An 18139-nucleotide genomic window follows, 5' to 3' on the forward strand; every position below is an offset into this window, starting at 1 on the left:
CCTTCTCTTCTTCTCTTTCTTCTGCCCAGGCGGTCGATACCGTTAATTGGCTCACTCAGTCACCGGTACATTGATTGCGGTCACTAATAAAAGGGCTATTGATTGGCACTTTGTTTAACACTGGCCCATGCAGTGAGAGCTGCCCTCTAATACTATCCTGACAGCAACCTTTTCCTGTTTGCCAGTCTCTTAATGTCATAAATTATGTCAGTCGATTAAGGAGATATTTCTTCCGTCACGTTTTCGCCCCGTCGTTGAGAGGACGGTTTTAGTCTGTAGCTCCTGAAGAGAGGAGAGAAGTGGCACCTGAGAGCAACAACCAGGCATCCTGGGTATAAGGCTTGTTTGCTGTCAACACACAGTCAGATGAAAAGATTGATCTGAACTTCATGTATTCAGTACAAAGATATATTTATTTATTTAAAAGTTGGATTTTTAACACATTGTATTGTGTTTATTTCAACTCCCAACCAGCATTGTTAATACCTGCAGAACCACAATAAGACAAGACAGTACAGAAGTTTGGTAGCAGTACTGTTTTTGTACAGAAAGTACATTATTACATAGCAGCAATGTACCACAGCAGGATAATAACGGGCCTTTAAGTGACCCGATGCTGATGTATTCAAAATTGCTTCAAGTGACATGTTTTATGGTTTTTAAATGAATGTAGAAGTTTGTACTATTGACTTTGGTGATTTTGCACCATAACATTTTGGTCACTTTTGATGCATTAAATGAAGGCACACATGGTACAAATGGTGCCATATGTGCCCATGCAATCTTATGTGAAGTCTACTGTATATAGTGTATAGTCTAATTTATGTTATTTTCATTTATGTGTCGGAAATACAAGATATAACATTGATTCCCAACCAAAAAAAACACACTTATTATTAGAGATTATTAGAAGCGTCACAAAACAGAATGGGAAACTTTTTGGGGGGTGAAAATTAATCTGAGCCTCACAACGATTTAAATTGTTAAAAATGTCATACACACACAAAATTTAACAATTGAAATTGTTGTGAGGCTGAGATTAATTTCTAATAATTAGTGTTTTTAAAACATTCATTCTTTGTGGTTGTATTGTTTGTGTTGCATTTATCTTTTGCCCTTATCACCTTTTATCCTCTCGTAAAGGACTTTGTAACAATAGGTTTTAAAATGTGCTCTATAAATAAAATCTATTCTGTTCTAATTGTTAACAAAATGCAAACTTGACTGAACCTATGGTGAAAAAAGGGCCAACATTGACATGTACTTTTAAATTGATTCCCAGTTGGAAAATGATGGATAGTGTAGACAAAGCTCACCAGGTGTGGTAAAGCGGGTACCTCAGACAGAAATGGTTGGCAAGCACTGATGTACAATATGTATATATACATACTGTACAGCCTTGGGGTTGTAGGGGTATTAAGGACAGACAAATATGCAGTGCTGCTGGTGTTTTAGAGAACAGACAAGCCTCAGCACTGCTTTTTACCTCCTAAGTCACTCTCCTGTTTCTCACCCAGCCACCAAGGAAATTTAGCACCGCATCATTTGGATCCAAATTGCACCATTCTCGGCACATTGATTCTCTGAAATGTTACGTAAGGCAGGAACATTTCACAACATTTGCTGATAATTGGCTGCCTCAATTAGAATGGAACAAGGTGATTTTCACTTTACATTTCGAGTAGACATGTCTCACCCTGTGAGGAACACGCAGGTTGACAGGAAACAGCCGGCGCAATATTCTCAACAAGAACTCAATATCTAGTTTTATTGCAATTAGCTGTGCGCTATTCTTCACTGAGCAGTCCTGAAGCTCCAGTGAGTCAAAGGCAGGTCTCCTGAGTAAGACGATGAAAACTGGAAATGGGGTGTAAGTACCTCCATGAGAGATTTAATTATGGCCATTAAATATTCAATGATCAATAGAATTTGTTTTAGCCGATCAATAGGTGGCCGGGCCTGAGAAGGACAATGTGCATAAGTTACTATTTGCATTTCAAAGCAGCTGTCACGTGGCCCCATTGGAAATCCATACCATTTTGTTAGGCTGTATTTCATATTTAGCTGCTTTATCCCCTTATCACTGACTGCTATTGATTCCCTTCCCTTTATTTACTGCCTGCAAACTGCCTTAGGTTTAAAATGTCAAAATGTTTTTAGGGAATCCGATATACCTCCATCTGCCTTCCTCATCTCATATCTCGCTCTTTATTTCTCTCCCCCACTGTCTCTCTCTCTCTCTTTAATTCCCTTGTTTCTCTTTCCTCTCACCCCCTCCCTCGCTCGCGCTACCCCTCTCAGTAGAGTTGGAAATTAAACCCTGTCATCTTCCCACCCACCGTACACTTCTCTGCTCACTCGGGTGTGAATCTGCACATTATTCAAATAAATATCTCAGGAGTGTCAGGGGAATACTCCGAGCCACTTCAAAGACGCCCACCCACCCCCCAACTCTTCAATGTTGCTTGTTCTCGCTGGAGTCCTATTTTGTTTACCTGAACCGGCTCTAATGGCTTGTTTTTTCGCAGCACCTATCACACGTTCAAGAGCAACATTTAGCCAAGTTCAAGTGCACCCGTGTTCAGGTCTCACCGAGGCTTTGATTGTTCTCCAGCACTGAATGTGATGTTTGGTTTCGTCCGAAAACATAGTTTCTCTTAGTTTTCCTTGCAGTCTTTCATCTCTCTCTTAACCCAATGCTTAATTTATCTTATCTAGCTTTGTGCCTTGTTTCCTATCTTTCACTGATTTTCCTATGCCTCCCTTCTCCTCCACTTTACTAATTCACCTCATGGGCTTCCCCAGGTGGGATATTGAGTAAAGATGCCGAGCACGCAGTGTGTACTGAAAGATGAGAAGCGAAATGCTTCCACCGAAGGCCATGCGTGTTATGATTCAGTGTCTTTTTGTTGTGTTTTATTTTGAAATCAGGCCCTGGTGTGTCTCTTCTTCCTTTTCAATTTCTCCCGTGTGTTCTTCCCTCTGTGTTTTTCCCTTCGTTACCTCACCTGTCCTCTTCCCTCCTCACTCTCCTCACCTGTTCCTCGTCTTGTCATTAGTGTGTCTGTATGTAGTCTTTGTCCACCCTCTTGTCTTTGTCAGTTCGTTCTGTCATCCGTCAGCCTCTGTTTGTGATGTACCCCGTTACTCCGTCTTGGTCTGTCGTTCCTTGTGTCTCCCATTTGGTATGTTTTTTGGTTTCCTACTTCTTGTTTTGATTTGAACTTTGTTTTTTGAGCCTTTTAGTTGCTACTTTGCATTTTGTCTTGTTTGCTTGTGGGTCTAGGATCCCTTGGTTTTTGTATTTAGTCAGCTTTTGTTAATAAAGCTCGCTTTTGTTTCCCCCATTTCCTGCCTCCTGCGTGTGTGTGTGTCTGCTTTTAGGTCCTAAGATATAACCTCACCTTTACAATGCAGGCATAACTCTAAACTTATATTATGTGCTTGGGTTACATCTGCACTTAAATCATATGATAATTTCAGTTATACACATTGATATTTATAATGTAATGGCATCAAGGCTAGATGCTATAGGATTTCCATGAAGGCTGCTTCTTTGTGTACATTATAATGGAAAATAATATACAAATTTGAATATGCTACTACACTTCAGAAATATCCCTGAAGGTAAATATGTATATGTTGACGAAAAATGGCAATTGTATATATCAGAAGTAAAATATCATCAGTATCATACGCAGAAATGCACATGTACTATATCGAGTACATAAAGGTGCATATTTGCCAGACAAAATAAAACCAATGCATCAATTTCTGCATAAATATTACCTTGAATTAGATTGCACAGGTGCTACAAGCTGTCTATGCGGAAGAATCACAAGATTAATTCTCCGATGATTTGTACAGGACAGCCTCTCTATCTGTGAGCATGCTTACATCTATCAGAGCAGCCCCTCAGCCAGGAGACCACAGAGGTCAGGGAGTTAACCTTCAGAGGACCGAGGGCTGCATGAAGCATCATCAGTGCCATCAGGACACATGGCCTCAGCACTGCTGCACAGCTGGGGCGAAGGAAAATTCAGATGTGCTGAATGGGTGTGTATGCGTGCAGTCATTCGCTTGCACATCTGTACGTGCCTGTGTGCATCTGTGTTGGTAGTGTAAATAAGAGCGTCTGCTTGAGCGATGGTCAAAATGTTGCTAGCAATAACCTCAAAGGCAGAAGGAGACACGAGCTGGAGAGAAGGATGTGTGGCATCATCGTCATTAGGAAGTAGTCATTAAAATAGTGAAATGTTAGTACAAGAAAATATAAAATATTATACAATAAACAATTATTATTATTAATAATAGTAAAACTTGTATAGCTTCCAACTTGCATCCATTCATTATAAGATTTCTGACAAACCAAACTTGAATCTTTATTTCATATTCTACTGCTTATAGAATAGAAAATACACAGTAAGGAATACAGTGCTCAATTTTACCCATATAACAGACTGGTAAGACAAGTTGTATGATTGTATGTAGGCTTAAATCTAAAATAACCATTTACATATGGTATGTTTATGTCTTTTGACATCTTTAACAACACTTTTTTGTTTGACTTGACTCGAATTTCCAAAATTTAAGTACTACCAATACAAGCCTATTTATAATATATTAATATGGTGAGAATCCAAGCCAACTTTCTTTCACTTTATTTAGTGAATTTAAACATTATAACACCACCTAATCAGAATTCCTTTATTGTCACTGACGGTGCATCCACACAACAAATTAAAGTGACAAAAGAAAAAGACAAAAGTAAAATAAAAATAAAGAAGTATCAAAAAAAGTCAAGAATAAAAATATGTCCAAAAAAAAAATAAAATGTCACGGTCCATCTAATGTTAAAAATGAAGAAGCTGTTATGACCTTTAAGTTATTAAATAAATATAATATGATGCATATGAACTACAGCCTCCTGCCATTGCAAAATGTGAATGTAATTGTTTTTTGTTTGGTTTTGTCTTGTTTTTTTGTTCTGTATTGTCTATAAAGTCAAAGTAAAGTAAAAAACAAAAAGAAAAGTTGGTGATGAATGCAGTGGATAGAAAGTGAGGAGCACATGTGCAACGTTTCTGCGCAAGATGACTGATGCTGTAGGTTAGCATCATTACATCACCTGTTTTTAGCTACGCTGGCTAGGTTTAGCAAGCTAGCCTGTACCTCTGTTAACACTAAAGCTAGCCTGGACTTGGAATATTGGCCTTTTAAAATGTACTGTAGGTTATTGTAGCTAATTTTATGTCTTAGTCCTTTGTCTTTGAACAATACAGTAGGTCACCTATTTAGCTTATTAAATGTTGAGTTACAATGTCCATAAGGTAATGTTAATTTACTAGTGCCAACATGCAGCTTTACAATTCACTCGCTGACTGCCTAGCTGCCTAAAAACCTCAAGGGTTTTCAATTTGCAGTAATGTGGAGAAAACATATTTGCATCTGAGAAGCTTTAACCAGCAAATGCTAGGAATTTGTACTTGATAAGCCTATATATCTATCTATCCATCTATCTATCTAATGCTAAAGTCTTTCCAATCCTGTAAATTTCCATGATCCACACTCTTGCTCCTCCAAAATGCACGGTGTAGGCGTGATTATACACGGTGAGAGACATCACTCACAATTGGGCCGGGACACTTCAGCTTGTATGTTTAAATTGCTCCCAGTAGTATCCTTAATCTGGGTGGAAATCAATATGGCTTTTACTGTCACATTGGAGGGGCGGGGACCATGTATTGATGTTCAGATGTCATTTCAGGGGGATTTGATGTTTCTGTCCTCTCTTCAGTGAGGAGATGGCATGATAGATCAACTGATGGTGTCTGCTTGCTTTCTCCAGGGTGTTACTGGAGCCGGCCGTTGTTTGGAGTGAAATAGCGGATGCAAAGTTGAGCAGGAACGTGCTGAGATTACAAAGAAAAAAAAGAGGAGGAAAGGTTTAGGGAAAGATGTTATTGATTAATTTTTTTTTGCCAGGAAAGCTGTTTGAATTAAAGCCTGATATCTTAATGGGGTTATCATTGTAAGCTCCAAACCCAGGACAAGGGCTCTGAACAGACATTATCAGACACGGATGACAGCACACACACACACTTAATCATTTTATCGGGACATTTGATCAGTATAGAAACTGCTTCTGCTCCCACTACAAAGTCAAATTCGGTTTTGGTTTTACTCTGCCCTGGTAAATATATTTTGTCATCTTTATTCACTGTTTAATGATTCTAAAATGATGGCAGTGATGGGACGGCACCGTTGAGGTGAAATAGAGTAGGGGTGGAGTAGTACAGAAGCTGCGAATGGAGATTGGTGAGGTTATAAATACACAGAGAGAGGGAGGATGGAGTTTGGGGTCATGAGGGGTTATGCATAAACCAGATGTTATTAGCAGTGGGTAGCAGTCAACCATAAAGGTATGGGAGGGGATGATATATATATTCAGGATAAATATTTATACATAATATAAGTCATAGTCATCATGTGTGTGAACATAATTTAATCAGTTTGCCCACCCACCCTGTTTTGCCTTTTTAAGGATTGAATGGTTGAAAAGGAAGGAGCCACAGTTAGCCGGCAGATGACAGGTGCTTACTTCAGTTTGGATGAACTCAAACCTGCAACATGTCATCCAGGTAAGCATCATCTCTTACTGTGTCATTCCTGCCATTCCTGCTAGGCCTTAGTTCACAGATTCGGAGAGGTGCCTTAAACCTTAATTCCTTCTGAAGGCCAGGAGGGGGTGCCTTGGTTGGTTTCAAAAAGAAGTCTTGGATAGAAGTCTATGAGATAATGACCCCACCTCTCACTTGATCAGTGTCAGCAAACATTTTCCTAACAAGTTTATTGTCTAAAACACTAGTTTGAAGTTTTCTTGAACACAGCATGATTTTCGTTTTGTATGGTCATTTTGTACTGGAAATTACCAAGACAGTGACTGCAATAGTGCCAAACTCAAGAAACGGTTGTCCACAAACCAATCCTTGACATCACGCTTGGGTTTAAACTTGTATGGAACTTGTGCACAAATTATGCGATTCCAACTTCGTGCACTGTTGATCGATTTATTGTTGTCTTTTTTTTAATCTTCTACCTTAGCCATGCCACAGCAAATTAAATTGTATGCAACATTAGCACTAAACAAACTACCAAAATCCTTTTCACAATTTCCAGTCTTGTTTCCCGAAAATCCTGGATGTTACCTACATAGTGCATAATTGGTTTCATATTCATAGTTTTAGCTTTTCTTCTGTTAGTCCCCATCCCTCTCTGTCCCTGCCCCACTGTTTCTCTCTGAGGAGTCTTGCCTCCTCCCTGACAGCCTGTGAGCCCTAGAGTCACATTTCAGGCCTGGCTGATACTTAAAGGCCCATAATCTGCTCGGCGAATGGCTACAGTGTGGCGGCCTGAGCGGAAGCAAATTATTCGCTTTAAGGACTCCTGCTGCTGTGGGACCCGGGGCTAGTGGCTGGTGCCGTTAACGTTAACACACACAGTGTGTGCAAGCCATCATTATTTATTTAGCCCGTTAAGTGTTTAAAGTGGAAGGGGTCCACTGGGACACGGCTTGGTTGATGAAATTATTCCACATACAGTACATATATATATGGTTAAATTCTTCAGGGAGAAGAGCAAGGGAACATAGAAAGATGAAGCCGTCCCTACAGTTTTAGATGTAAGGTCTGATCACATGATAACAGACAGGGGGTGCTCGTATACTTGGCCGACATGTTGGTATTACTGACCTCACAACGTGGGAGGAATTCACTGTGATGTATTTACTGTGAATGTTTCCTGGGCTGTGTGTGAGAGATAGGTAGACAGCGTATGTGTTTGTGTGTGTGTGTGTGTGTGTGTGTGTCTGCTGCAGACGAGAATAATATGTGTAAGTGTTTGTGTTTGTGTCTGACACGGTGTTACCAATTGCCACTTTTACATAATGCGACTACAGCAAACCTGAATTGTTTAGAAAGCCCTGGCTTGAAGATAAATATCGATATCCTCCAGCATTCACAATGTCACCGGCAGCACTGATTCACCTTGAAGCATGTGTGTCCTGTGCAGCTGTGTTTCTGTGTCCAGGTGCATCTGTTTGATCACAGTAATAGACAGAGGGGATAGCATATTTGTTTTCTCTATGTGTGTGTGAAATAAGGAGTCCCAGCATTAATAAGTAATCACTGGATGTTGGCCCTCCCATAACATGTTGGGCCACTAGCACTTGGCCCCAGTAATGACACCATTACAGGACCGAAGTCGCCAGTTGTGAGTTTACCTCTGGGAATCTCTTCTCTGTCTCCACTGTGCCTCACCTCCTCTGCCTCACCTCCAACTCGCAGTGTAACTGAAAATGCAGCTGCTTTTTTAACCTGTGCTCACTATAATAGCCATCAAAAATACACAAATAAACAAACAAGCCACAGTATGTTGTGGTCATCAGGTATGATGCATTAGTCTATATAAACATGCGGTTATACAAGATAAAATATTTTTTTGTTTTTTTTAGGACAGATATAACTGAAGAAAAGTTCTCATGTGCAAAAAGTATATGAATGCAATCAATATTTGGGAGGATGTTGCGTGAATGTGTAATATGTTATAATAAAGACAACACAGAGAGGAAAAAGAGAGAAATTCAGGTACTATTTATTAGTTCATATAAACTATGGTGATGGCAAGTAGAGACAGAGAGAGGGATGGAGAGAGAGAGGGGGACTGAACAGATTGAATGGCTAATGAAATGGGTACCTCCAGGCCTGAATAAATTCTCTGGTCTGGCGATCCCCCAGGATGCTGGCCTCCCAGGGAGATTAATGACCACTGGGCCATGGTATAATGAAGTAGTTTGCCTTGGCAATGTGCTTGTGAATTCATCACAGTGTCCACAAGTGGGCTGGCCGAGCACAACATCTTTATAAATCCCCCTCACTCTTCTCTCCTGCTGCTGCTGATTTATGGTTCCGCCACCCCCAAATGGTTTGGCCCCTCTCACCAGACCCCGCCCTGGCTGACCATCACTATCCTACCGAAATCCAGGTCACTGCACTGATGGGGAAGAAATGGGAGGCTAATCAGATAATGGGAGGTGAAAATGGGCGAGAGTGAGTCGGAATCTTCAATCTCTCAACCGCAGCTCTGCCTGTCTCTGTTTCCTTATGTTCGTCTTGCATGCACAGTCCTGGTAAAGGTGATCCATTCTGTTTACCGTGTGTCTTAACTGAATATGTTAAGTCATCAGCATTCACATCATTTACTCTATTCAGTAGTTACCTAATTAAAACCTGATGATAGACCATAATAAAGAGGTGATTGGAAAAATGTGATCATTATTGATTTAATAAAAACACACATGAATGAAAACACATCAATTGTTGACATCCTTTTTCGTTTGGCTCAAAGGTCTGATTTTGTTATAAGATAAGAGAGAAATGGGGCACTCAGGTACCAAAGAGGGGAAAAAAAAATGTGACCATCGAGGATTCAGGTTCAGTCCCTGGCAGTGGTGCTTTATGACTTGACTGTGTGCCCAGTTAACAGTATTGGCAGGTGGGAAGGGAAGGTTGCGTCAGCGACTCCACCTGGATAGATGGGTCACCTGTGTGGAAAGGGTTAGGATCTGGAGGGAGGACGGCCGAATCACAGTATTTTTTTGTAAAGTTAGGTTATTAAGTTAGGGGATTCAAGGGACATCAATTTATTTAGGCCAACATGTACAAAACGTCAAGAATGTTTATATAATGTAAATATTTTACATACCATGCAAACCAAAACAAATTGATTACATGAAATAGATTCAGCCCTGCTGCCCATTGAGGACAACTCTCCTTATTTATAGGTATCTTGACAGCCATATAAATAAATCAAAATGCAGTTGAGAATATCATAAAGATACAGGCTAATCCCCAAGTTTTTTCCACAAAACTTGGGGATGAGGGCATCAGCATAAAGCGGAGGAAATGCCAGTTTCCTGAAGAGGCAGGTAGTGCAACCGTACCACAACAACGCAAGTGTATCACTAATTGTGTGACTTGAACATCCACACTGATTTAATCCCCCTGGTCTCTGAAGGGAAAACCTCACAATGATCCACACATTAAAACTTTACATTACCAAACTCTCACATCAGCATGTGATGGATGCTGTGTACACCTAATTGATAATAATTGTTGGATATCTCCAGTGAAAGGTCCTAAATGCATTCCCAACAAAAGCCAGGCATTTGTTATAGGCCTGTGCCCCCTGTTGCAGAGACATTGTCAGCCTGTTAATGGCTGAGGACTGATGAGCCCCAGTGTTACACAACTCTGTCAGGCTCATAAAGCCTGTCTGCTTGATAACTGGAGCTCCATATGGAATAGTGGCAAGGAAATTAAAGGAGAACAATAAAGCATATTGAGGGATATTTAGATTAAAATGCATTTAATTGGGTCTCGCCTAACGCAGTTGAGATGTGTTCTCACATAGCCGTCCGTTCTGCGGGTGCCCTTTTACTAAAACTAAATGATGCTGCTGTCACGGTGTTTGTAGCCTAACCTGGTAAAGATTATTAATGAGTGCAATAAATCCAAATTGCATAATAGGAAGTTATGAAAAAAGGAATGTCAGAGTTAAGTCTAATGAGTATTTAGTTTGTTTACCAAGAGCAATCGTCACCCTGTGCCATGTGTACTTAGTAATTGTCAAAGGCTTTACATCCCCATTCTTTCTCAAGACAGCTTATCTTAATCTACAGTGTCTTATTTTTCTTGGAAAGGGATGGATGAGTCGAGTAATTGTACAGTTGACATCGGCTTAGACAACATCATCCCCTTAGTCCCCAGCTAATCCTACAGAGTGATAACAATAATGGGAAAAAAGAATGGAGATATTTTTTCTTACAAAAGAAGATATGGAGTTTAATTTGTAATTAGCTGCAGAGGTCAAAGACTTGATCCTCCATCTGAAGGTTATCCTCCCTTATTTTTCTTTTTTTCCTCTCTTCTTCTTTTTCCCTTTCCCTCTCAGTAGTCAACCTCTGAATCTGATTATGACCTTGTTGTGAAGAAGTCAAGTGTTAATTGTGTGCATGTGTGTGTTTTGTGTGTGTGTGTGTGCTTAAAGGAAGATCAGTGAATAAAAATGGGGATATTTCCCTCATGATTGCCTGACAGTTTACAAAAGAGAGGTGTGTATTTGTGAGCACTCGGGGTTGTGCACGCGTGTTTGCCGACGATTGGAAGTGTAATTTATTTTGGGGGGGTTATGACCCTGGACCCTCATCCACCCCCCGCCCCATCTGCCCCGCATCAGACAGCTCTGTGTAGCCCCTTGGGGGCTTTGAAGAAGCACAGTTGCCCTCTTTGCCCGTATGTGTTTGTGTTGGTCTATGTGTGGAAAATCAGACCTTTTTGCTTGCGTGTGTATGTGTGTGTGTGTGTTAACGTGGGCGTGTGTGCGTCCGTGCTAGTATTGATCCCCCCCCCTCCTTTCTTATAATGAAGTGGAACTACAGCTCCATTACGAGCTGCTCTGTCATTGGCTGGAGGTAATATGAAATTAGCTAGCGTGCCGTGAGCCTGTCAGTATTGATTTCGCTACCCAGATTACTTGTTACAAAAGAATAGAGCTGTCTGTGGCATAATTGAACAAGTTAACTCCTTGTCTCATAAAATGTAGGCCTGTATTGATTGTTACAGGGGAGGGCTCAGTGATATGCAGAGAGAAAGTAAGTTGTATGGGTGTTAACTGTGAAGAGGTGCTGATGCTTTCTTTTCTTCCCCGCCGGTGTCACCCTGACACGTGGATCAAGGCGTTTGTTGCTGAGTTGCAGGATGGCGGACAGCAAATGAGTTGTGTTCCATCAGCGTCACGTTACAACACACGTTTCTTGTTTTCCCTCCTTCTGTCATTTTTCATTTCATTTGCCTCGAGATTTGCCTCAGCCCCATTTTCAATTTATTACCATATGTAAAAGGTGTCAGAGCTTGACATTGTCAGAGCAGATTTACTTTGGTTTATCGTGAGTGACCTGTTTGTAAGTAGAGCAGCCATTGCTCGAGTTGTGATGAGGACTGATGATGATGGCCGCAGAAGCCTCTCTATCTCACTCTTTTGCTCCGCTGATGAACTGGAGCACGCTGGCCCTCTCTAATCACACTTGGCAGATTTGTGCCATGGAAAGTGAGGTGTTTAACAAGCGTCCCGGTCCATTAATTAAGGGCCTCCTTAAGAAAAAAGGGGAGAAAGTGTGTTCAATAATTTACATGAGCTAAAGGCAACTGGAACAGCCTTTGCCCACAGAGAGAAGGGAAATATACTGCGGTCTCTGGGCTGTATACATGGGTGAAGCCAAATGGTTTCTTAAACACCTGCACACACAGACACACACTCCTCCCAAGCTGCAGTGTAATGAGCCTTTAGCCTGTTAACCCTAGCCAGCTAATTCTGAACCAAGGTGCTTCACGATGCCTCTGTTGAGGGCAAATTCTACATACTTATCTCGGGTAATTAGAAAATGGGGCTCAGTCAACAGTAAAAATGGACTGTTTATTCAGACAAATTTCCCATGATTGTTGATGAAAGAGCTTTGGAAATTGAGGGCTTCTCGGACCAGGTGTTGGGAAAAGGAGGGGATGATAAATTGTTTGATGTGGGAATGATGCTGTTGTCCCTAAAACAGACATGGAAGGTACAGCGTTTCCCCCCTCCAACGGGGTGAGGGATTAATGAAATGCTCTTCCACGTGCCGATTTCCTGCACTCCACTGCTGAGTGATAAGTGGCTAACCAACGAAGCCTGTAATTACAATCTTACAGAAACCGGCCTGATCTGTATATAAATCTCACCATCCAATTACAAGATGTAATAATTCTGCACTCAGGCTGGTAATGAGGTCTAATACTGGTGCATGTGATAATCCCCTCTGGATGCGGGCTTGATCAGATGTTGGCTTTGTAATTAGACTGGCAGAAAATCATTATTTCGTGTTCGGAAAAAAATGAGGTTGGTGGGAAGTTAATTTTCTCCCCATTCTCTGAAGCGTAGACAAGAATTTAATGATTTAATCATGATTGTTAGCTATTTTGCAATCAATTTGTAATGATTGTGTCGCAACAGAGGCTTTCAGGGAGAAGGGCCTGTAAAGATTGAAGGTGTCATTGATATGGCATGGCTCTGTCAATAGATCTATACAGTGTAACGCTGATACTGTTGAAGAGCGGGTTTATACTTACTGTATATGCATGCGTGTTAGAGAATGTGTACATGTGAATAATTCTGTTTTTATCTGTTTGTAGGTTTGTATGCATGTACTGACTGTGAGAGTAAACCATAGGCAATCTGATAACAGCTATCTAATTGTTTAACAAGCTTGAGCAGAAGATTAGTTGCCTTGTTTCATTGTGTTTCCCTTCATTGTCACGGTATTCCTTAGCTTTCAAAATGGATCATGTGCAAGATTTCTTTGTAAACATCCTGGTGGACAGCGTAAACTTAACTAACTAACTAACTTACCCTAACCTACGTCATAAACAAAAAAGTCAGTGGCTCAGCATTAAAAACTTTAGAAACTTTTGGTAAACAATTAAAAAGGATGTCATTGTGAGTGAATGAACAGCGCAGCTCCACCCGCTTTGCTTGAAGGTGGAGCCCACAAACATAGAGCAGACAGAGAGGTCACAGCGGAGACAAACAATACAGACTGTGTTTTACTGTACCCAACGGCGATTCGGCTTGCAATCCATATATAAACTTGCAGTAAAGCCATGTATACTCTGCTCTACCTCTGATGTGTTTTGCACAGACTTTCAGTGCTCATTATGTTAGTATTGAATGGAGTTGAATGTATCTCAAATTTAGTTGAATTCTTGTAGACTTTGAGGCTGAGACTCATCAGCCCCTCTTCTCTACCAGCTCTATCTTAGTCACTGAATCTCCTCACACCAGCAGCAGAGAGAGGATGAGTCATGCCACAGGGCTGTCAGCCACTTTACTGTGAAGGGCTCGCAGCGTTTTTGAGCTGTGGAGGTCAATAGCTTCAGGTAACCTTTAATTAGCCCAAGAGTATGTCAACTTATGCCAATGATTTTACTTTGCCTATACATGCTTGTCAATGAGGAGACTAGGTAATTAAACAATAGGTAGATATTAAACAATGAACTGAGATTATTACAGACAAGTTTACAATAAATCAACATATTCTTTCTTCTAAGGAAGGTAAAGGCTCTCCTATATTGGGATTGTATTAGAAAAGTAAACATGTCAGTGTAGAAATGTACGTCTTTTTCTTCTTGATCTTACATTTTTACATTTGTACGATTAATATTATATCACACAAATAATTATTGTTAATCTTTACCAGCCCTGAAATTGAATATTGGTACATCTCTAAATTGCAGAATTTCACATTATGTAAAATGTTTTCTCTGCAATCATATGAAACATTTGTTTATCTAACTTTTGTGAAGCAGAAAAAAGGCTAAGTAGCTCACTTTCATGTTCGGGACCCTACATACGTTAGGTGGGTTAAGATGTAGAGGAAATTCACACATTTAAGTTCATACATTTACATTTCTTTGAGGTTTTTGAGGTTTGCAGATTGCAAGTGTTAATTAATTATAATTAAATATATAGTTTAATTATTTTTATTGTCCATTTGGAGCTGATATAATGCTCTTGATCTTTTTTAAAATGTATTTGTACGATTCATATTGCTCTTTGAGTCTTATCGTCAAACTTAATTACAATATGCTGTGAATGAAAATAGCTTTTGTAGTTTTGTTCATTGCTCATCACTGGACACAAGACACAGGGATTGTATCCCCTAACCTGCTAAATGCAGATATAGATAAATCCAGATACAGATTCAGTTGATAAGTCAATTGATACTCAACTCACATTGTTTGGCCAGGATCATTTTCTCTCCACTCTGAATGAACCAGTCAGTTTGATGGTCTTATTTTCCAAGGTCGTATAGATTGATTTGTTTAGAATATTGAACACTAGTTGTAGCATAACAATATAGCAGTGGGAGCAGACTAGCACTAAAAAGTGCCACATCTCAGTTTACATTTCAGTCAAAGCTCGAAAACATTTCTCCAGAGGTTAACACTGTATTAACAGCTTCTGCTACCGTAGCTCCATGCAGTGTTTGATTGGAATACCTCCTGTTTGATCATCTGAAGCTACTTAGTTTACTGGAGCGTTCACCATGCAGTAGATTTAGGCAGTCCTGTGGGTTTGCACTTGGCTCATCTCTCTCCTAATCTCCTGGTGATTGCCGCTGAATACTTTATTGATAGGGAATTGACTTCACTCCTCCGAGCCGATTTCTATAATTGATACTGTTTGAAGCTACTCCCGGGGGATGGAGCATTCAAAGGCTGGCTGCTTTTTTGATCAATTATATTAAAGTGCAAACTTTAAAAAATCTGGATTGAGTCAATACCGCCTTCTAGTCTACTTTAATTCAGCAGTGTTATGCAGGTCTCAATGAAAACAGTGTGTCCAAATGACTCAAATTAAGTCCACTCAGTGATAAATATTATAATTGATTTATATACAATGCTATTGTCTTAAGTGTGACTGTTCTAGGTGCTTCACACTGGGGAGTAAGAACAGCACTGAGGGTATACAAACCATATAATTACAGTTGCTTGAGACTTTCCACATTTAACAAAGAAAATGAATACAGTTGGTTGTTTTCAGCAGAGTCAAACTACTGGGAATAGCAGTGTCAAATGTTTTGCTGTTTTGGTAAAAAAAAATGAAAAGATAAAAAAATCTAAATGTCAAGGTACTATCTCTTGAAATATGTATCAATGTTGCTCTCCTTTTTCCAAGTGTGGATACTTTTTCGGCAGCTTTTGTGGTTAGCCTTCATCCTGGATACCCAGCCTCACGCCTCCAATTTCCACTTCTGCCCGGCTGAAGGCTCCTCAGAGACGCTTGGCTGGAGCTCTGGGCCACTGGGCCTTTGGACCTCTGAGTCCTCCACTTCTGTGCGTCGGATAGAGAAAGAGGGAGCTGCTTTACCCAGCCCTGCCCATTCTCGGCCCCAGTCTGCCTCAACCATACACTCCCACCTGCTCGATACCTCAGAGAAGCTTTCAAGTGCTCTTTGAAAGGGAAAAAAGCAGAAAGGGAAGAAATCAGAGACTGTACTCTTTCAGGCGCTCAATAGCATGGCACTAGCCTCTCTCAGCTCCCATGGCACCACTCTCCCGCCCTCTTCTCTGTTCTTGGGTGTTTCACTCAATTTATTTTTCTGTATTTTTTTTCCTTCTTCTTCTTCTTCTTCTTCTTCTATCTTCTCTCTCTTACAGCCTTCCCCTGACTGGCTTCTTGTCCCAGACCCTTGGCATTTTTCTTAGTGTTAGAGCTGCATTAGCCATAAACCAGACGATTACTTTTGCAGCTGGCATAAAGAAAGAAAGAAAATGAGTGAGATGACAAATATGAATGGAATCATAGTAGTTTTTTATTTAGCCCATGAGGAAAGAATAAATGCAGAATGAATACATCACATCTATATATTACTGTTGTCATTTTGGCAGTTGACAGGGAATCATAGCTGCCACAAAAACCTGCTCAGCTGCACCCCAAGGAGTAAATCTTCTCGTGTCCACTGCCCACTGGCCAACACAGCACAGGACCCAAGTTAAATAAAATATTGCCATCAGGCTATAAAGATAATTAGTCTTGTCTCATCTCCTCCCTCCCTTGCAATTAAATGTGACCCCTTTATGTTTTATGGATGCCAGCATAAACCCCTTCACTCCTAAAATACCTTGTAGATATGAGAGGGGAAGTGTATTGTAAACTAATTGCTCCACGTTGGACAGAAGCCACCAGAGATGATATTGTAAGTTGGCATTATTGATGTTATTATTGGATGTGTGTAATGAACACACACATACACACATACGTACTATAAGAGCATCTATGAATGTAAACTGTCAAAACTAATTCCCGTCCCTCTAACATCTTCACTGTTATAAAACAGAGACAGTGCTTGGGAAAGCTGTGATTTGAAGACATAAGCCCCGGGCTCCTCATTCCACTCTGCTTCTGAACTCCCCTTATACTCCCTGATACCGAGACACATTATAAAGTCCCTCCCTGTAGCTCTCCTCTTATCTTTGCCTGCTATAAAACTATCTCCGAGAAATAGGACAGGGTTAAGGTTTGAAGTAATCTGTTTCTTTTCATTCTTCCATGAAACATATGCCTACTTTGTAACAAGGGGGAAACTAATTATAGACTTGTACAGGAAAGATAATACAGTTGTAGTGATTGCTTTGTACCCAGCGCTGGGGTTGTGTGTCGACAGTGTATGTGTACAGTAATGATGGCTTTATCTAGCCCCAATACTCTTATACAAACCTACAAAGCCCTGTAATTATGTTAGATGCCCACAGAATGGCAGACGCACACTGGGGCACTGGCCATTGTGAGGGAAAGAAGCACCAAGTGTCTATTAAAACTATTTCACTCTATGATTGTGTTTCGGTACATAGATTACTGCGTGGGCAATGGCATGCTTGACTGGCAGCAGGCATGCATGCAGTACAAACAAAGTCAACACAAATAAATACATGGAAAGCTTTGTTTGCCAAGGCTTGCAGGTCAGATCAGTGCAGCAGTTTCCACTCCACAGTCTTTGCAGACTGTTTACACATAGGTGGATGGCTTAGACGCCTGTCATTATGTGTAAAGATTGAGTTTATATGTTGAACAATGAAAATACACCCGCAATGATTATAGCAGGTGATCATAACACTGGAGGCAGTGTTTTGATCTCGTTTAGTTTATTTTTTTCTGAAACCATGAGTATAATTATCCATGTAGCATCCTTAGAATATCTGTCAAACCGTATAAACTAGTTCACCCGCTCCTTCTGCAGCAGTATCCCAGCCCCTATCATTTAAATCTTAACCATCTTACAATAGGCAGCCTCTTCACTGTTCAGTATGCAGAGGGAATACCAGACATAGTACAATGTCTGTGTAGATGTGCATGTTTTGTGAGTTTTTGTGAGCATGTGTTTCTGTGAGTGTTTGATATATATATATGTGTCTACAGCTTTGTGCATGTGCATACTGTAAATACCATTCATTCCCGTTTGCGTTGCTGTGCACTGGGCTTGTGCAGAAGA

The 18139-nt window shown here is 40.5% G+C and overlaps 1 protein-coding gene across 8 annotated transcripts in view; it reads left to right on the plus strand.

The window, feature by feature from the left end:
• The first annotated feature begins 3101 nt into the window (after nt 1-3101).
• Nucleotides 3102-18139, plus strand: part of LOC311260473 (uncharacterized protein) — a 125762-nt gene continuing 110724 nt past the window's right edge. For 6 of the 8 annotated variants that reach the window (XR_014623019.1, XR_014623020.1, XR_014623021.1 and 3 more), the window contains exons 1-3: nt 3102-3185; nt 3868-4056; nt 6545-6641. Coding sequence is in view for 2 of the 8 variants with exons in the window: in XM_084358308.1 (XP_084214434.1) it covers nt 6551-6641 (91 nt within the window). In the remaining 6 variants the exon portion in view is untranslated. Of the gene's footprint in view, nt 3186-3867; nt 4057-6544; nt 6642-9001; nt 9309-18139 lie in introns of those variants that run through there. The other 2 variants (XR_014623024.1, XM_084358309.1) reach the window with 2 other exon arrangements.

The sequence above is a fragment of the Pagrus pagrus genome, assembly GCF_965226575.1.
Source record: "Pagrus pagrus genome assembly, chromosome: 1".
In the NCBI taxonomy this organism is placed as follows: domain Eukaryota; kingdom Metazoa; phylum Chordata; class Actinopteri; order Spariformes; family Sparidae; genus Pagrus; species Pagrus pagrus.